At 39.5% G+C, this 21,001-nt stretch overlaps 1 protein-coding gene across 6 annotated transcripts in view; it reads left to right on the forward strand.

Moving 5' to 3' along the window:
• Lin54 (lin-54 DREAM MuvB core complex component) overlaps window positions 1-21,001 on the forward strand; it is a 69,222-nt gene that overhangs the window by 13,832 nt on the left and 34,389 nt on the right. For 2 of the 6 annotated variants that reach the window (XM_057772723.1, XM_057772724.1), the window contains exons 2-3: window positions 6,669-7,384; window positions 12,387-12,510. The exons of 1 other annotated variant lie outside the window; for it this stretch is intronic. In XM_057772723.1, the coding sequence (XP_057628706.1) occupies window positions 6,701-7,384; window positions 12,387-12,510 (808 nt within the window). In that variant the 5' untranslated portion in view covers window positions 6,669-6,700. Of the gene's footprint in view, window positions 1-6,668; window positions 7,385-12,386; window positions 12,511-21,001 lie in introns of those variants that run through there. 3 more of the 6 variants (XM_057772726.1, XM_057772725.1, XM_057772727.1) reach the window with 2 other exon arrangements.

The following is a 21,001-nucleotide window of genomic DNA, read 5'->3' on the forward strand; positions in this document are numbered from 1 at the left end:
CAGGGCTAGATTAGAAAGCATGTATCGGATGTATGCACTTGAAGTACAGAACATGGCCGATGAGATCCCTGTTGGGAGACAACTCGGGGTCTTTGCTTTTGCATTTCTGTACAAGCTGCAAGGAAGTCTGCGACAGCTGTTGTTTCTTTCTATTAAATTAATTAATTAATTTAAAAAAGGTTTTTCAAGACAGGATTTCTCTCTGTAGCTTGAGAGTCTGTCCTGGCACTCACTCTGTAGACCAGGCTGGCCTCGAACTCACAGAGATCTGCCTGCCTCTGTCTGGGATTAAAGGCGTGCACCACCACCTCCCAGTTTTGTTCTTTTGGGACAGGGTTTCTCTGTGTAACAGTCCTGGCAATTGCTTTGTAGACCAGGCAGACCTTGAACTCATTCGTAGAGATCTGCCTCTGTCCCGAGTGCTGGGTTTAAAGGCCTGTGCTACCATTGCTCCAGCATGAGCTCTTGCTTTAAAAGATCTTTTTATGGTGGTGCATGCCTGTGATCTGAGCTATTGGGTGGCTGAGGCAGGCAGAGCGCAACTTTCAGGTTAGCCTGAGTGACTTAACCAAACCCTGTCCAAAATAAAATAGAGCTAGGAATGTAGCTCAGAGGCAGAACTTTTACCTGGCATGCACCTGAATCTGGGTTATGTGGGTGCTTATATAGCAAATGGCTTTGGATGGTACAGTAGCCCTCTCTGTAGCGAAGGGTAGCTTTGATTATTGTCCAACTTAAGAAAAACAGTCTCCCTCTTTCAGCAGTTGGGTGCCAACTCCCTCTATGTTGGGCGTCAGCCTGGGCAACCTCTTTGTCTTCTCTGTGGGACTTAGGGTCTAGAGGAACTGGCGGCCACATGATTCTCATGCTTTTCCTATTACTACTAAAAAACAAACTTTGTTTCATCCTCAGGACTTTGTGTTTTCTGCTTCTGAAGCAGTAACTGGTTACTTTGTTTCCTTGCTTATAAATAGTCTATTAAAAAATATCTCCCATCTCAGTTTGAGCCATGGCTCCTGGAAAGGAAGGGAAAAATGGGCCCTTGTGGGCTAGGCTAAAGAATGTGTCTGGTGGTGAATGATTTCGTCTGAGTTAGACAAGAGCAGCTTGGACGGGAGTGGCAACCCAGTGGATGGTGCTTAGTCACTGCACACTGAATTTCATGCCCCTAGCTGAGGAATGTAAGCCCACAGGACGACACGTTAGTCATTGTACACACTCAGATCCATGTGAGTTGAGGAGCCCTCAGAACTCGTTGTGTGGGGACTTCAGCGGGACGGCAGTGAGGACATGGAGTTTTGTGCTCATTGAAAATCACAAGAGTTGGGTTGGGTTGCAAGAATGAGTTCTTAGGATTGCAAGAAATGCCAACCTTTATTTATGAAAAAATGTGGAGTCCCTAGCTCCATCCATGTCATGATCCTAAGGAAAAGGGCGAATGGAGGCTGGGATGGAGTGTCCCTGTCCTTAAGAAAGATCAGAGTTCATACGGAAATGTCTGTGCTCTGTTTGCACATTGTAAAGAAGGAAAAACAAAACACGGTTGCACTACTCAGAGTTGGGGACCTTCTGTGCTAGATATCTGTGGCATACACAGATATATATAACTAGATATAGAATTGCTAGGTTTTTATTTTATAGATTTATTTATCTTTATGTGTATGAGTGTTTTGTCTACATGTATGTAATAGCATCATCTGCATACAGTGCCTAGTGTATATTCTACCACAGACAGCTATAACAATGTGACTATCTTTTCTTTTTTTCAATTACAACTATTTGTTTATTTTTTATTGATATTCATTGAGCTCTACATTTTTCTCTGCTCCCCTCCCTGCTTTTCTCCTCCCCTTCCAATCCTCCCCCAAGGTCCCCATGCTCCCAATTTACTCAGGAGATCTTGTCTTTTTCTACTTTCTACTTCCCATGTAGATTATATCTATGTAAGTCTCTCTTAGTGTCTGCATTGTTGTCTAAGTTCTCTGGGATTATGGTTTGTAGGCTGGCTTTCTTTGCTTTATGTTTGAAAACCACCTATGAGTGAGTACATGTGATAATTGTCTTTCTGTGTCTGGGTTATCTCACTCAAAATAATGTTTTCTAGCTCCGTCCATTTTCCTGCACAATTCAAGGTGTTATTTTTTTCTGCTGTCTAGTACTCCATTGTGTAAATGTACCACATTTTCCTTATCCATTCTTCGATCGAGGGGCATTTAGGTCATTTCCATGTTCTGGCTATGACAAAGCTGCTGTGCACATAGTTGAGCACATGTCCTTGTGGCACGATTGAGCATCCTTTGGATATATACCCAAAAGTGGTATTACTGGGTCTTTAGGAAGCTTGTTTCCTAATTTTCTGAGAAATTGCCACACTGACATCCAAAGGGGTTGTACTAGCTTGCATTCCCACCAGCAATGCAGAAATGTTCCCTTTTCCCCACAACCTCTCCAGCATAAGTTGTCATCAGTGTTTTTGATTTTGGCCATTCTTACAGGTGTAAGATGGAATCTCAGAGTTGTTTTTATTTGCATTTCTCTGACGATTAAGGATGATGAACATTTCCTTAAGTGTCTTTCAGCCATTTTGGATTCCTCTGTTGAGAGTTCTCTGTTTAGGTCTGTACTCTTTTTTTTTTTTTTTTTATTGGATTATGTGATCTTTTGGTGTCCAGTTTCTTGAGTTCTTTGTTTATTTTGGAGACCAGACCTCTGTCTGATGTGGGGTTAGTGAAAATCGTTTCCCCTTCTGTAGGCTGCCGTTTTGTCTTGTTTACCATGTCCTTTGCTTTATGGAAGCTTTTCAGTTTCAGGAGGTTCCATTTATTAATTGTTTCTCTCAGTGTCTGTGCTGCTGGGGTTATAGTTAGGAAGTGGTCTCCTGTGCCAATGCGGTCAAGTGTACTTCCCACTTTCTCTTCTATAAGGTTCAGTGTGGCTTGCTTTATGTTGAGGTATTTGATCCATTTGGACTTGAGTTTTGTGCATAGTGATAGATACGGATCTATTTTCATTCTTCTACGTGTTGATATCCAGTTATGCCAGCACCACTTGTTAAATATACTTTCTTTTTTCTATTTCATATTTTTTGCTTCTTTATCAAAGATGAGGTGTTTGAAGATGTGTGGATTGATATCCGGGTCTTCTATTGGGTTCCATTGGTCCTCCTGTCTGTTCTTATGCCTATACCAGGCTATTTTCAGTACTGTAGCTCTATAGTAGAGTTTGAAGTCAGGGATTGTGATGCCTCCAGAAGTTCTTTTATTGTATAGGACTGTTTAGGCTATCCTGGGTTTTTTGCTTTTCCATGTGAAGTTGAGTACTGTTCTTTCGAGGTCTTTGAAGAATTTTGCTGGGCATTGCGTTGAATCTGTAGATTGCTTTTGATAAGATTGCCATTTTTACTATGTTAAATCTACCCACCCAAGAGCATGGGAGATCTTCCACTTTCTGGTGTCTTCTTCATTTTTTTTCTTCAAAGATGTAAAGTTCTTGTCATACAAGTCTTCCACTTGTTTGGTTAGAGTTACTCCAAGATATTTTATGCTATTTGTGGCTACTGTGAAGGGTATTGATTCTCTGATTTCTTCCCCAACCCTTTTATCATCTGTGTGACTATCTTTTCATGTGTAATTGTGTGTGTGTGTGTAAGAATATGTGCAAGTGCATTTGAGTGACTTAATAGCAGGGACATGGTGACACATGCCTATAATCTCAGCAACACCAGCCTTAAGACCTTTTGGGGGGGGTGCTAGCTTTTAGGATTCTTACTAAGCTGAATGAGTTCTTTATATATGCTCGAAAACCATCAGTCCCAATAATACGTAGATGAAAATAATTACTATGGTTTGCAAACTTTGGGGAAAATGGAGAAGTGAGGCATGGCACATGAACTGGGTGCTGAACACAGCCAAAGCTATAAACACCCCATGGATACTGATAGGTTTACAGGCATTCACAGTACAAGCTCACAGAATTCCAACACCAGTGACATATGCTTCAGTGAAAATCCTAACCACACACAACAAAGGGCCCCTCCCATAGCCACACAGTCTCTACCACACCCACGAAGGGCCCCACCCATAGCCACACAGTCTCTACCACACCCACGAAGGGCCCCACCCACAGTCACACAGGCTCTTCATCCTACTACAGATGTGCTCATGACCTGGATGCTCCACCCCTACTGAACAAGGTAATCTGAGTGCCTGCATCCAACAGAACTATAAAAGTTTGACTCCTTCCTCAAAAGAAATGGAAAGACATAGCCATGAAACCTTGAACTTAATGTTTACAGCAGGGTTACCGTAGCAGTTTCAGACTGAGAAAGTGGACGGATACACAAAGTGTGGGAGAGCTGTGCAGTAGGATATACTTAACAGTCAGAAGGAAGAGCTGGTGCCGAGAGCAGCAGTGCGGATCCGTCTCAGAGTCATGCTGTGAGGAGGGCATGCGATACAACTGTGTGTGTGCACAGGTGTCTGCCACAGAAGGTCGACTCTCAGTAACTAGTTCAGCGGAGTTGTTCCGTTTTTCCTTTACATCAGTGGTTTTCAACCTTCCTGATGCTGTGACCCTTTAATACAGTTCCTCATGCTTTGATGACCCCCAACCATAAAACTATTTTTGTTGCTACTTTATAACTGTAATTTTGCGTCTGTTATGAATATTAATGTACATATCTGATATGCAAGATGCCTGATTTGAGACCATAGTGAACGGGCAATCTGACTCTCTAAGGGGTCCTGACCCACAGGTTGAGAAGCACTGCTTTACACATGCTAAGGTGGGGCTGGGAAGAGGGCTCAGCGGCTGAGGTTAAGAGTACCAGTTTTTCTTCCCGAGAACTGTAGTTCATTCTAATACCCTTGTGGGGTGGCCCACAGCAGCCTGTGATTCCCTCCAGGGGTCGGATATTCTGCCATCTAGTTGGTAGGTGGATTGCATATTTTACTTAAGCATTTTATGATTGTTTTTGTGGGACAGCGTCTTTCACTGAGGGACATCTGTACATGGTTTCCTGTACATGAAGTTCTAGTGTGAGCAAAAATACAAAGCTGTTGTGATAGACAACACTCATGTAGTGTGGGCTTTAAGGACAGGGAGTTGACTGTGAAGGCTTAGGCTTATTTTAGTCACCAGCGTTTATGATAGTATAATTTTGCAGTTAAAATGACTAACTTTGGAATCATACAAACCAGAGTTTGAATCCTGCCTCTACCATTCACTTTTGCCTTGGACAATTATTTAACCTTTCTACATTTTTTAATCTGTGAAATAGGGTAATGCTACATGAATCAGAGATTTGGGGAGGAAACTTGTGCCATCTTTGCCATAGTAAGTGCTCTATACTGATGGCTTATTTTGGCAGCAGTAATATTTGCCATGGCTACTAAATATAGTTTGTAGTTTGTATGTGTTTCTCTTTAGTGTAACACAGGCTGCCCTGGAATGTGCCGCAGTCCTACTCAGCTTCCCAGCGCTGAGATTACAGGCCATGTTCCTTGCCGGCTATATGTGCTACTCTTCATTTTTCAATGCTTGTTATATATTTTAAAGAAAATAAGATGGGTGTGGTGATGCCACCTGCAGTGCTAGCACTCAGGAAGCTGAAGGATTGAGCCAGTGGTGAGATGGCGTCATGCCTCCAAGAAGAAGAGGAAGAGTTGCTGGTGGGGTTCTAAAGGGTTTTGAAGTTCTCTGAGCAAACACTTGACTGCTGTCTAGTCTAGACATGCTGGACTGCTTTAATACATGCTGGTCACGGAATTCGCTCTTTTATTGGACACTCTAAAGATTTTTAGCTAAAAGCATTACATCTGATTTGTCCATAATCTGGACTTACTTTTTTCTCTTGATGGCGACTGCTGTATATATTTTCTTCTTTTTCTTTCTTTTCTTTCTTTCTTTCTTTTTTTTTTTTTTTGATTTTCGAGACAGGGTTTCTCTGTTGCTTTTGGTTCCTGTCCTGGAACTAGCTCTTGTAGACCAGGCTGGTCTCGAACTCACAGAGATCCGCCTGCCTCTGCCTCCTGAGTGCTGGGATTAAAGGCGTGCGCCACCACCGCCCGGCCTTATTTTTATTTCTTATGTATGTGTTGCCTGCATGTATATATGTGCGTCATGTGTGTGCCTGGTACTCGTGGAAGTCAGAAGAGGGCTTTGGCTCCTCAGGAACTGGAGTTCCAGAATGTTAGGAGCCACCATGTGAGTGCTGGAAACTGAGCACTGTGCTTTGCAAGAGCGACAGTTGCCCTTACTTGCTGAGCCAGATTTCTAGATGTGTAAATTCTTAACTAGTTCCCCTTTGACACTTTAAATGGCAGAGGATTTGAAAATCTTTCCAAAGAAAAGTTCCCTTAGTGTGAAGCTAATTGATTAGACTTGGGCCCCATAGTCTAGAAACTCCATTAACATTTAGTGGATGTTTCTAACAGTAGTGTCCTATGGAGGACCAAGGTAGACCATTGAAGATTTATAGATAATTCCATATCCTAGATTCTTAAAAGCTACGATTTGTGAAAATGGTGAAAATCTAGATAAATATCCAGAATGTTCTTTATTTAATTATTAATTTCAGCACTGTTGGTTTTGTTATTTACATTTTTCCTGAATGTATTTTTGAAAATCTGCTTTAAAACCTGGTAACAGTTTTTCCTCTTTTCTTCCAGCACCTGGGCATCTTCCTAGAAGCAGAGCGATCATGGAGGTGGTGCCGGCTGAGGTGAATAGCTTGCTTCCAGAGGAGATAATGGACACTGCTATAACTTTAGTGGATGAGGATAGTATTGAGGCTGTAATTGTGTCATCCCCAATTCCCATGGAGACAGAACTGGAAGAAATTGTCAACATAAATTCTACTGGTGACTCTACAGCCACGCCCATTTCCACGGAACCCATCACAGTGTACAGTAACCACACTAACCAAGTTGCAGTGAATACCACAGTTACTAAAGCAGATTCTAATACCACAGTGAAACCAGCATTTCCAAGTGGCCTTCAAAAACTTGGTGCTCAGACTCCTGTGACTATATCAGCCAATCAGATTATTCTAAACAAAGTATCACAGACATCTGATCTTAAACTTGGCAATCAGACCCTTAAACCAGATGGACAGAAGTTAATTTTAACAACTTTGGGCAAATCTGGTTCACCAATTGTTTTAGCACTACCCAATAGCCAACTACCCCAGGCTCAGAAAGTTACAGCTCAGGCCCAGCCAGGAGATGCTAAGTTGCCACCGCAGCAAATTAAAGTAGTTACCATTGGAGGGGGGCCAGAGGTGAAACCTGTCATTGGTGTCTCAGCATTGACCCCAGGAAGTCAACTGATTAATACTGCAACTCAGCCCTCTGTGTTACAGACCCAACAGTTAAAAACAGTACAGGTAAAAGCAACAAAGGGGGCATATTACTTAACGTGCATGTTAAAAAATTAAACTGACTCAAAGTTGTGTTTATAGGGTTGATAATTGCATAACTTCTAATGAATTCTTTTGAATGTTTTAAAGTAATTGTATGAATTTGTTTTGTTTTTAAATTTGGTATGTCCAATGCTCATGAAACTTTTTACCAGATAACTTCATAGCAAACTAAATTTTGGTTAAATTTCTGAATCGTTTATAGCTTTTTAAAGATTTTATGCATAGTGATAGTTTGCCTACAAGAATATTGTTTTGCCCAAAGATGCCCTACTTACTTACTGCAGAGCCATCAGGTAATCAACCTTTCTTTTTCTGGGTTAATTAATGACTAAAGGCTAAACTTTGCTGTTCTGAGAACCGTTGGGGCAGCGATAGCTGATGCTCACCAGCGTTTATCTTACTTGGAGCTTTTTTTGTCCATCTCCATCGTTCATGTTTGCAGAGTGAGGAGGACAGTGAATAGGATGGAGCAGAGCACTGGGGCTGTCTCCCCTGTGCCGTCCTGCTGACTGTGGAACTGGGGGTAGCTTCCTCTCTCAAGTTGTACCTTAGTTTAAGATGGCTACTTGGTCATATAACAAGACAAAACAAAGCAATATAGAATTGCACAGTTCTTATAGCGTTGAGGATCCTTCAGAATAGCACTTAATGTTATGAAAAATGCCCTCAAATACCTCAAATAGCAGATTACCAGGGCATACATGAAATGTTTTTCGAGTTTTTTTTTAATGTCCAAAAAAGCCTCTTTAGGATAGCAGAATGCTTAGAAATATAGTGATTCACTTATGAGAAGGAAAACACAGTACATTCCATGTTTGGAAGGTTGTCTTTTAAAAGAAACCAGGAGGCAATCATCTGTGGCTACACTTGGTAGGTAGAAGCAGGCAGATCTCTGTGAGTTCCAGGGCAGCCAGGAGTACACAAGGAAGCCCTGTCTTTGAAAAACCAAAAAAAAAAAACCAAAAAAAAAAAAAAAAAGAAAGACAAACAAGAAGGTATGAGCCAAAGTAGCAAAGGAAGGAGTGTAAGGAATTTGGGAGAGGTGTTTCCTTTTAGCTGATATTTACATTCAAGTTTTGGTTGTTGTGTTGGAAAAGAATTAGAAACGTTAATTCTCAGGAACTTTGCATTAAGAAGCTTAAACTTTTTCAAGTCTTGTAACTTGCTGTATCCTTTCTGCTGTTATTTAATAGTTCATGTTCTCCATCTTTGTTACCTCATGCTTTAATTAATTTATTTTTTTACTGAGGCGCTCTTGAATGAGATAGCCTAGCCTATCACTGTTAAGTATCCTGTCCTTAGTATTGAAGCCTGTTTTGATTGGCCTTGGCAGTGTGGATCACTATCATGGTCTCAAAGAACTAATGATAGAAATCAAAGTGATTTTTTCATTCATGAGAGCAGTGCATAGTTTCAATAAGTAATTTATTTCTATCCATTAATTTCCTACTCGTAATTTTCTAAGTATTGATAGTAAAAGACTCTGGCCTAACACTCACTTCTTTTTATTGTTGTTGGTTTTATAAAGACTGATTCCATTTGTTTTAAAAGTTATGTTTCTTAAAAGAATATATAACAGAGCTGGGCGTGGAGGAACGTGTCTTAATCCCTGCATTCAGGATGTAGAAACAGGCGGATCTCTGAGTCTGAGAACAGCCTGGTGGGCATAATGAGTTCCAGGACAGCGAGAAGGACGATAAAGTGAGACCCTGACTCAAAAACAAAAAACCAATAGATAAGTAAATTAATTAAATAATTGAAATAAACAGCAGAAAACCAAGGAAACATACTAGAATATTTTCTAAGTATCCAGCTGATTTCTGGTAGCTCAAATGTTTCTAACTCAGAAGCAACTTCTGAGACCCTAAAACACTTAAAAAAATACGTAACTACACACTTAGAGTTTTCTACATTAGTCCCCATAATACATATATTTCAAGGCCTATATGCATACAAATCTGATTTTCCCCCCATGTAGTCCGCAGCATTGTTTTGAGTTTAATTAGAGTACTGAGGTTGTTGAGCATGGACAGCAGGTGAGAGTGAAGACTCATGTTCAGAAATAGTGACGGTATTGACTGTAGCACGATGATGATGGGTGTGTAGACATACCCAATTCCAGGTAGCTAGCCGTTGTCCCGTGTGTGAGAACAGTAAGCAGCTAGTAGGTCTGGGACGGCATGATGCTGAGAGCTATTTGTATGAGTTATTTGACTTACTTTTCTACCTTATTTGTAAATTTTCTTCCTTTTTCATTTTGTATTAATCTACTAGTTTCATAAATTTATTGAAAATTTCTTTAAAAATTTAAGGTTTTCTTTTGTTTAAATTTTTTATTTATGTGAATGAATGTTTTGCTTAAATGTATGTATGTATGTATGTATGTATATATACCATTTGTGTACCTTGTTCCTGCAAATCCCAAAAGACGTCAGATCTTTTGAAACCCAAGTTGCAGATAGTTTTGAGCCTTTCTTAGGTGCTGGGAATGGAAGCCAGGTCCTCTGCAAGAGTAACAAGTGCTCCAAACCACTGGTGAGCTTTGTGTATGCCAGGCAAGCACTCCAGCAAATGAACCCAGGCCAGGCAGCATCCCCTTTCACTTTGATTCCTAAGCTACCTTACAACAAGAATGTAAATAAAATAAGCATAAAGTATCATTTTCAAGGGGCTGGAGAGATGGCTTAGCAGTTAAGAGCACTGGCTGCTCTTTCAGAGGTCCTAAGTTCAATTCCCAGCAACGACATGGTGACTCACAACCATCTGTAGTGATATCTGGTGCCCTCTTCTGGTGTACAGGCATACGTGTAGACAGAACACTGTATACATAATTAATAAATCAAGAATCATTTTCAGGAACATGCACAAAGTCCTGCATTCCATATCCAGAACATAAACCCAGGTGTGGTGGTGCATGTCTGTAATTCCTGAGCTTGGGGGTAGAGGCAGAAGGATAAGGACTTCAAGGCCAGCCTAGGCAATGTGAGGGCTTTTTTTTTTTTTTTTTAAATATTTATTTATTTATTATGTATACAATATTCTGTCTGTGTATATGTCTGCAGGCCAGAAGAGGGCACCAGACCCTATTACAGATGGTTGTGGTCCACCATGTGGTTGCTGGGAATTGAACTCAGGACCTTTGGAAGAGCAGGCAATGCTCTTAACCTCTGAGCCATCTCTCCAGCCCCAGGGCTTTTTTTTTTTTTTTTGAAAACTAATTATGGTTCCTTAATGGATCTGGAATTTGTTATTTTGAACAGTGCTCCACTAAAAGAATACAACCATAAGAGCAAGATGAGATCGTTCATTTGAATAATTAATGTAATTTTGGTTCCAGTGTTTGGATTTTTTTTCCTGTTTGGTAAGCATATAATATATAATGGTGAAAATCAGGAAAGGGTGGGGGAAGATACTTTCAAGTCTTACTTTTAATAGCTAAAGTTAGGTGTTTCTAAGACCGTCTACCTCTGTGGTTACTGATACTGTATCTATGTGAGATTCCACTTTGCTTTAGAGCTTTAGTAAGCTCTTAGGGAGTGCTTCCCTTCATGTTTCAGGACTACATCAGCTTCCCAGAGCACAGTGAATTTATGCAGCTGTGTCATGCAAGCTGGATGTATTGTTATACACTAATGGATGGACTCCTTTTTGTGAAAATACGATTTTCTCTCGGAGGTATTTGTGTCACTAATAAGTTATGAGTGCAAAAAAGTAACATTGTGAGTGTAAGATAGCATGCTGTTTGTAGTTTGAACACATAGAACTGATGCCTGGCTGTGATCAATACTGTTTCTGATGGATTGCTGTTGTTGGTCATGCGTACTCACTTTGTCACCTCCAGTAATAAATAGTACGTTAGGGCCCGTCAAAAGGTAAAATAGTTACTGTTCCTCACACACTAAACTTTGAGTTTATGCCAGGTAAGTTTCTGCTCTTTCCTTTTAGCAGCTATGCCTTTGCCTAAATTTTCCTGACAATTCCAGTATAAAAACGTCGGTCCTGGGCACACTGACTCACACCTGTGATCTCTCCTGGGAGTCCAAGGCCAGCCTGGTCTCATTAGTTAGCTTCACAAGAATGACCCTGTCTCAAAAAATAACTGTACCACATTGGTACCTCTATCTTTTTTGACTTGTGTGCCCATATTTTAACTTCATATTGGAGATGAATTAAATAATGTATGGATAGTCCCTTCCAGTAGTTTAAAGTACAATAAATACTATTTTAGTAACTATGTTTCAGAGCCTTTTACAAATCTTCTACAAAACTGTCTTTTGTAATTGACTTGAACTGGTTCAGTTCTTCTTTCACTCCTAGGGTGTGTGTAACGGAAAGTCTGGTAAACGTGGTGGCTTATGCCTGTAATCTCAGTACTTGGGAGGCTGAGGCGGGGAGAGTGCCATGAGTTCAAGGTCTGCCTGGGCTACATAGTGAGCTCCAGGCCAGCCTGAACTGATGCCTATCTCAAAAACAAAATGAGCAAAAAAGAGAAAGTGAAAAGAAAGAAAATGTAGTTGAAAATCTGTAATACGTAATAATTTACGTTTTGGATCATAGATGAATGTGGTCATGCATATGTGTGCAGTGGTACCTCATTGTTTGTATTGTACCTTTTGAATTCCGTCTTTTTGTTATTGAATAGCTTCCTTGGAAACTAACATTGTGCATAGTGTTTCACTATTAAACACTTTTATTATTAAACTTTACTATTTTGTTCACCATCTGCATGTTTCAGAGAGACTAGGGGTTTATCATGAAATTAGAGAAATTAGGACACATGAGCTTATAGCTATGATCATATTAATATTTTAGTGAATTTATTTGTTTTAAATGTTTTATACATTAATACATAGATAAATTTGGTAAATAACCTGACTTTATGTATTACTGTGTATGAATCTTGTCTAACTTTCCTTCGTAGATTTTTATGGAAACAGATGTCTTCATAGTTATCTATATGTTTCAGATTGCTAAGAAGCCTCGAACACCAACCTCTGGTCCAGTGATCACGAAGCTGATCTTTGCAAAACCAATTAATAGCAAAGCGGTCACAGGACAGACAACTCAAGTGTCACCACCAGTCATCACAGGTTATATTCCTTTATAGTCTATCAAACTATATGTATGTCTTTCTTTTAGATTTAGAGAAGCTCATTCTGCCACTTTAAAATGTTTTCCGTATAGCAATCAGCTTATTTATTAGTATTTTGTACTCTTTTTTTTTTATTAAAAATGGTTTTTCATACACTGTATTCTGATTACAGTTCTCCCCAACTCCTCCTGAATCCTCAGCCCTCCCAATTCCTCCCAGATGTTCCCCTCTCCCTTATTCCAGTTTTCTCTCTCTCTTTAGAAAAGTAGGCTAACAAAAAGCAAATAAACCAGAATGAAAAATAAAACAACAGAAAGCACAAGAAACACATACACAGATATATACACACAAGACAAAATCTATAAACACACAAGATGGGAAATTGTAACCCACTGCCTCTGCCTGAACCCCCTCCCCAGCCCCCACATGCAGTTCTTTGTGAACAGAAATTTGTCATGTTACCAAATGATAGTTACTTAAATAATAACAGAATTTAAGCTGTATTACATCTACAAGTACTCTCTAATGTGACCCAGTTCTTTATATTATATACTTTAAAACGTGTCATCACAAGGAACTATATCTGTTTTGTTATTTAACCTTCAAGTATTCTGTTAGGAATTGTGGTTCAGTTAGTAGAAAGGTTGGCTATGCCTAAAGACCTTGTGGTATCAATTCATGAAATACAGAACTAATACAAAACAGCGACAAAATCTCCAACAGTGCAGCTCTTCCTGATCAGCATGAATTAGTGCCATGGATGCTATTGTTGAGTCTTTGGGTCATTTATCATATGACACAAGCTAATCATGGTTTGCCTTGTAATTGCAGACAAAAGCAATAGAGATAGATACCTGTTGTGTTGCTAGAACTGTTGGTACTAAGCTCAGTTTGCAGAGATAATTTTGTCTTTTGTGGAGGAAGGGGTAGGATCTTGCTCTTTAGCCCTGGCTAGCCTGGCTAACTCTGTAGCCCAGGCTGGCTTCTGAATTCACAGTAGTCTTTCTCTCAAGGACTGAGGTTGTGAGTATTCACATCATGCCCAGCTTAGTTCCTTCTTTTATATAGTGCCTACATTTTTTTATATATCACATTTTAAGCTACAAAAGTAGTTGTCCTGTATTATAAGTAGTAGATTATATCATTTTTTATTGTAGCTAATGCTGTTTCAAAATGTTAAAGATTCTTTTTAAATGAGGGGGGTCTTTATTGAATTGATTTACCTATGTATAGTTGGTTTCTCAAAAAAAATTGATTTTGTCATATCCATGCTTAAAATATTTATTCTTGGCTTTGACTTATTCAAATGACAGTCTTTTCTTAGCCATTAGGATCTATTTATATCCTTTTTATTTTGCCTTCTAATAGCCCAAACCTATTTAACTTATCTTAAGCGATAGCAACTAGGTCATGCTCTCTTGGAACTGAGGGTCTTAGCAATGTTGCTCTTGCCTGGAGTGGCTTTCTTTGTCACCCTCGTGACTGCCTTGCTCCTCTCACCTCTTGGCCAATCTTAGACGTTATTGAAGTTTAATGAGGTGTCTTCATGTAATTTTTATATGTGTTCCGTCAGGATAGATTATTTCTGTCGTGTATTTACCTTACATTGCAGTTTGTTTTTTTTTTTTTTTGTTTTGTTTTTTTTTTTTTTTTTTTTTTTGGTTTTTCGAGACAGGGTTTCTCTGTGGTTTTGGAGCCTGTCCTGGAACTAGCTCTGTAGACCAGGCTGGACTTGAACTCACAGAGATTCGCCTGCCTCTGCCTCCCGAGTGCTGGGATTAAAGGCGTGCGCCACCAACGCCCGGCCAGTTTATTTGTTTTTGAGGGTCTCACCATGTAGCCCTGGCTGGCCTGGAACTCACTATGTAGAGCAGGCTGGCCTCAGACTCACCTCCCAAGTGTTGGGATTAAAGGTGTGCACCACCACACCTGGCATATGCTTAACTATTGTTTTTTAATGTTTTTATTGAGCTATACATTTTTCTCTGCTCCCCCCCCCCCACTTCTGCCCTCTTCCATGATCCCCATGCTTCCAATTTACTCAGGAGATCTTGTCTTTTTCTACTTCCCATGTAAATTAGATCTGTGTATGTCTCTCTGAGGGTCCTCTTTGTTGTCTTGGTTCTCTGGGGTTGTGAATTGTAGGCTTTTTTTTTTCTATGTGTAAAAGCCAGTTATGAGTGAGTACATATTATATTTGTCTTTCTGGGTCTGGTTACCTTACTCAGTGTTTTCTAGATCCATACAGATGCAAATTTCAAGATGTCATTTTTTTTAATCATTGTGTAGTAATCCATTGTATAAATGTAACACATTTTCTTTATCCATTCTTTGGTCAAGGGGCATTTCGGTTGTTTCCAGGTCCTGGTTATAATACATAATGATGCTATGAACATAGTTGAGCACATGTCCTTGTGGTACAATTGAGCATCCTTTGGGTATATACTCAAAAGTGGTATTGCTGGGTATTGAGGAAGGTTGTTTTTTAATTTTCTGAGAAATCGTTATACTGATGTTCAAAGCAGCTGTACCAGTTTGCACTCCCACCAGCAATGCAGGAATGTTCTCTTTATCCCACATCCTCTCCAGCATAAGTTGTCATCAGTGTTATTGATCTTATCTGTTCTTACAGATGTAAGATGGAATCTCAGAGTTGTTTTGATTTGCATTTCTCTGATGGCTAAGGATGTTGAGCATTTCCCTAAGTGTCTTTCAGCCATTTTAGATTCCTCTGTTGAGAGTTGTCTGTTTAGGTCTGTACCCCATTTTTTTTTAATTGGATTATTTGTTTTTTTGATGACTAGTTTCTTGAGTTCTTTGTATATTTTAGAGACCAGCTTTCTGTCTGATGTGGGATTGGTGAAGATCTTTTCCCATTCTGTAGGCTGCCATTTTGTCTTGTTGACCATGTTCTTTGCTTTACAGAAGCTTCTCAGTTCCAGGAGGTCCCATTTATTAATTGTTGCTCAGTGTCTGTGCTGCTGGGGTTATATTTAGGAAGTGGTCTCCTATACCAATGCATTCAAGTGTATTTCTCTTCTATGAGGTTCAGTTTGGTTGGTTTTGATCCATTTGGACTTGAGTTTTGTACATAGTGATAGATACGGATCTATTTTCATTCTACATATTGATATCCAGTTATGCCAGCACCATTTGTTAAATATGCTTTCTTTTTTCCATTTGATACTTTTTGCTTCTTTGTCAAAGTTAGGAGTTCATAGGTGTGTGAATGGATATCTGGGTCTTCTATTCGGTTCCATTGAGTCTCTTATCTGTTCTTATGCCAATACCAGGCTGTTTTCAGTACTGTAGCTCTGTAGTAGAGTTTGAAGTCAGGGATTGTGACGCCTCCAAAAGTTCTTTTATTGTACAGGATTGTTTTGGCTATCCTGGGTTATTTTGCTTTTCCATATGAAGTTGAGTACCATTCTTTTGAGGTCTTTGAAGAAATTTTGCTGGATTTTGATGGTCATTGCATTGAATCTGTAGATTGCTTTTGGTAACATTGCCACTTTTACTATGTTAATTCTACCTACCCAAGAGCATGGGAAATCTTTCCATTTTCTAATATCTTCATCAGTCTCTTTCTTCAAAGAGTTAAAGTTCTTGTCATACAGGTCTTCCACTTGTTTGGTTAGAGTTACTCTAAGATATTTTATGTTATTTGTGGCTATTGTGAAGGGTGATGTTTCTATAATTACTTTCTCAGCCTATTTATCATCTGTATAAATGAGGGCTACTGCTTTTTTTTTTTTTTTGAGTTACTCTTCTATCCTGCTACATTACTGAAGGTGTTATGAATTGTAGGAGTTCCTTGGTAGAATTATTGGGTTCACTTATGTAAACTATCATCAGCAAATAGTGAGAGTTTGACTTCTTTTCCAATTTGTACCCCCTTGATCTCCTTTTGGTGTCTTATTGTTCTAGCTAGAACTTCAAGAACTATATTGAATAGATACGGAGAGAGTGGACAGTCTTGTCTTGATTTCATTGGGATCGCTGGGAGTTTCTCATTTAGTTTGATGTTGGCGGTTGGCTTGTTGTATGTTATCTTTATTATGTTTAAGTATGTTCCTTGTATCCCTCTGCTCTTTTCAGGACCTTTGTCATGAAGGTATGTTGTATTTTATTGAAGCCTTTTTTAGCATCTAATGAGATGAGCATGTGGATTTTTTTTCCCAGTTAGTTGTTTATATGGTGGATTGCATTGATAGATTTTCGTATGTTAAACCATCCCTGCATCTCTGGGATGAAGCCTTCTTGGTCATGATGATGATTTTTCTGATGTGTTCTTGGAAACGGTTTGCCAGTACTTTACTGAGTATTTTTGTGTCAAAGTTGATGAGTGAGATTGATCTGTAGTTTTCTTTCTTGTTTTGGGTATCAGGGTAATTGTAGCCTTGTAAAAGGAATTTGGCAATGTTCCTTCTGTTTCTACTGTGTGGAATAATTTGAGGAGTATTGGTATTAGTTCTTTGAAAATCTTGTAGAATTCTGCGCTGAAACCATCTGGTACTGGACATTTTTGGTTGGGAGACTTGTTGACTGTTTTTCTTTAGAGGTTATAGGTCTATTTAATTTGCTTATCTGATCTTGATTTAATTTTGGTAAGTGATATTTATCCAGAAAGTTGTCCATTTCCATTTTCCAACTTTGTGCAGTACAGGTTTTCAAAATATGACCCGATGATTCTCTGGGTTTCCTTGAGTCTGTTCTTATGTCCCCCTTTGCATTCTGATTTTATTAGTTTGAATATTCTCTCTGTTCCTCTTGGTCTGTTTGGCTAAAGGTTTGTCTATTTCATTGATATTTCTCAAAGAATCAACTCTTTGTCTCATTGATTCTTTGTATTGTTTTCTTTGTTTCTGTTTTGTTGATTTCAGCTCTCAATTTGATTATTTCCTGCCATCTGGTCCTTCTGGGTGAGTTTGATTCTTTTTGTTCTGTTAACTCATTGGTGTGGGATTTCTCCAGCTTATTTATGTAGGCATTTAGTGCTATGAACTTTCTTCTTAACACTGCTTTCATTGTATCCCTAAATTTGAGTATGCTGTGTGGTCATTTTCATTGAATTATAGGAAGTTTTTAATTTATTTCTTCTTTGACCCATTGGTGATTCTGATGAGCACTGTTTTTATTTTCATGCGTTTGTGGGCTTTCTGGAATTAGTGTTGCTATTAAATTCTAATTTTAAGCCATGGTGATTCAATAAGATACAGAGGGTTATTCCAATTTTTTTTTTTAATCTCTTGATGTTTGCTTTGTTATCTAGTATGTGGTCAGTTTTTGAGCAGCTTTTGTGAGGTGCTGAGAAGGAATATCCTTTTATATTTGGATGGAATGTTTTGTAGATTTCTGTTAAGTCCATTTGAGTCTTAACGTCTGTTAGTTCCCTTATTTCTCTGTTAAATTTCTGTCTGGGAGACATATACTTAACTTTAGTTAAATTTTTTTTGTTTGTTTTGGTTTTTTTTACATTAACTTATAACTTGCCCCCTAGTTATACTCTATTTTTATACCTGGGTCCTTATTGGTCTCCCCTAATACAGTTAGGGTTTTCTTGATAGTATTTTTTCTTCCTTCCTTCCTTCCTTCCTTCCTTTCTTCCTTCCTTCCTTCCTTCCTTCCTTTTCTTTTTTCTTCCTTCCTTTTCTTTTTTCTTCTTTTTTTGAGAGAGGGTTTCTTTATATAACCATGTCTGTATTAGAACTAGCTCTATAGACCGTGCTGGGCTTGAATTCATAGAGATCCACCTGCTTCTGTCTTACAAGTGCTAGGATTAAAAATGTATACAACTACTTCCGGGAGATAGTAATTTTTTGTTCCTTTACCATTTAGTTCTTTAAGGATTACTTTATTTTAAAAAGTTTTCCCAGTGAGGGCCCAGTGAGATGGCTTAGAAGGTAAAGACACTTGCTGCCAAGCCCCAGAGCCTGAGATCAGTGTTGATGAAGGAGAGACCCAATCCTAAAAGTTGTTCTCGGACCTCAAAGTGTGCTGCACCATAGCACAATAAATACATATTAAAAATTTCCCATGTAAGTGGCTTGCTCAGTGGCATTGAGTACATTCACATTGTTGTACAATGTGTTGTCAGCCCTTTTCATCTCTAGAACTTTTCAACTTGGAAAACTCTAGACTCATTAAAAGTTATTCCTCATTCCTCCCCTGTCTCCACACCTGGCACCCAGCGTCCTGCTTCATGTAATTCTCAGTGTCCTGTGTGTCTGTCCAGATGAATCGTGTAGCATTGTTCTATCACTGGTGGTTTCATCTGCTAATGTCTTCAGGTCCATCTCTGTGACTGTGTTTAAATGACCTCTATTAGAAGGCAGAGCAGTACATTCTGTGTATCTACAAGATCACTCTCTTCTGTTCGCTGCGTTGTCACTGGAGCTGTTCTTCAATGAGTGCTATTGAGGGAGTATATATCTTAAGACTGTAGAGTAATATGAAACGCTGTTGGGAGATTGGGCTGTTAGTCATGGCTCTTGCGTTGATTTTCTCTATGATCTTGGGTAAATGTATTATTTGTTTATCTTGTGAGAGAGGCGTGTTCACATGTAGTCTTATTTAGCCTGGGTGGGGCTCAGCTCACTGTGTAGCTGAGGCTGACCTTGAACTGTTGGGATTATAGGTATATGATACTATACACCTAGTTTTGTTTGTTGTCTTTAAAATATGAGTGCCATCACCTCATGTGATTAATGAGATTAGAAGTCTGTATTATGAAAGCTTCTAAGATGCAGGGTATTTTCATGTTAGCATAGTTTATTGTTGTGTGAAATACTCACTAATGAATTGATCTCTCTTAGAATTTGGTCTTAACTGGGCATGGTGCCATATGTCTATATTCTCATTTGGAATGCTGAGCCAGGAGGATTACTGTGGGTTTGAGACCAGAGGGTTCCAGGACAACCTGGGTTACAGACAGACCCTGTCTCAAAAAACCCAAACAAATCAAAAACAAGCAAAAAAGTCTATAATTTACTTTCAAGGTAAAATTACATTGCTTGTATACTTCCTTGAATTTACAGAGTTTAAGATGAATAGGATTAAGGGTTAGATCAGAAAATCATAAATGCCCTGAATATGGTGGCTCATGCCTCTAATCCCAACATTTTAGAGGCTGAGACAGGAGGGTTGCTGAGTTCTAGGAAAGCCAGGACCCGACAGTATTAAATTGTCTCAAAAGAAAAGAAATGGCAGCATCTGGCATGATGACCAGTGGGCAGTGGCTCCTACCACCAAGTCTCACCACCTGGGTTTGATCCCTGAGGTCCTCGTGGTGGAAGGAGAGAGCTCACTCACGCACATCATGGCCTGTGAGCAACCAAAATCTTGTCACTAAATGAATTTTTTTTTTTTTTTTTTTTTTTTTTTAAGAAGAGGAAAGTTCTAGGAAGGTGAGCATCCAAACAGACTAGGCTCCCACAAAGCCAGAACATGCAATAGGAACAAAACCCAGTGCCATTGTCCTTGGCTTCTCAGTCAGCCCTCATTGTCAGCCATGTTCAGAGAGCTCGGTTTGATTGATCACATGCTCCATCAGTCCCAGTTCAGCTGGCCTTGATGAGCTCCCATTAGATCAGCCCCACTGTCTCAGTGGGTGGGTGCACCCCTCGCGGTCCTGACTTTCTTGCTCATGTTCTCCCTCCTTCTGCTTCTCATTTGGACCTTGGGAGCTCAGTCCAGTGCTTCAATGTGGGTCTCTGTCTCTATCCTCATCCATCGCCAGATGAAGGTTCTATGGACTGGAGAGGGAGGGGGAATGGGGGGAGGGGAAGGGAAATGGGAGGAGGGGAGGAGGTGGATATTTTTAATAATAATAATAAAAGGTAAACAAATATAAAAATAAAAAAAGAAGAGGTAAGTTATAAATGCTACCTTGAGAAAAATTTAGTGGATTCCTCAAAAAGAACAACTTGAATTTTGAAGTATATCACAAAATATTCAAATATTTGGGCAGAGTTTGCATCAAGCTGAATTTGCTCCTGTGCTGTATCGTGCAGGGTTTCAGAAGGAACCTCTCCCCGCCACAGCATCAACAGGTTGCTTGCTTTGTCTTCCTCAGAGGGTGGTTCTTCTTACCCTAGGAGAACATCAAGGCTTTATTGGCCAGTTAGGTGGCAATCCCAAACTGCCAACTAGGCACCAGGATTTAAACAGCCTGTGTTCTCTGCTTGATACTTAAGAACCAGAGTCATTTTGGGGTTTAAATTTGATGTCCACAGCCCTTGGGAGCCAGCATAGGCTATCTAGGCATATCTTAATTTTTTTACCTGGTGGAAAAAAATGAGGTGCTCAAGGCCATCCTTGTTTATACTGTGTAAGATTCTAGGCCAGCCTGGGCTACCCAAGAGCCTGTCTTCAACTCAAACTCTAAACTAGAAACCTGAAATTCCCTTTGTAGCTCAGGGTCTTTGTATGGGTTATTCCCCCACTTAATGTCCATTCAGGAATAGCACAGGAGTAGAAGAGATAGGATT

The sequence above is a fragment of the Chionomys nivalis genome, chromosome 6 (assembly GCF_950005125.1).
Source record: "Chionomys nivalis chromosome 6, mChiNiv1.1, whole genome shotgun sequence".
NCBI lineage: Eukaryota > Metazoa > Chordata > Mammalia > Rodentia > Cricetidae > Chionomys > Chionomys nivalis.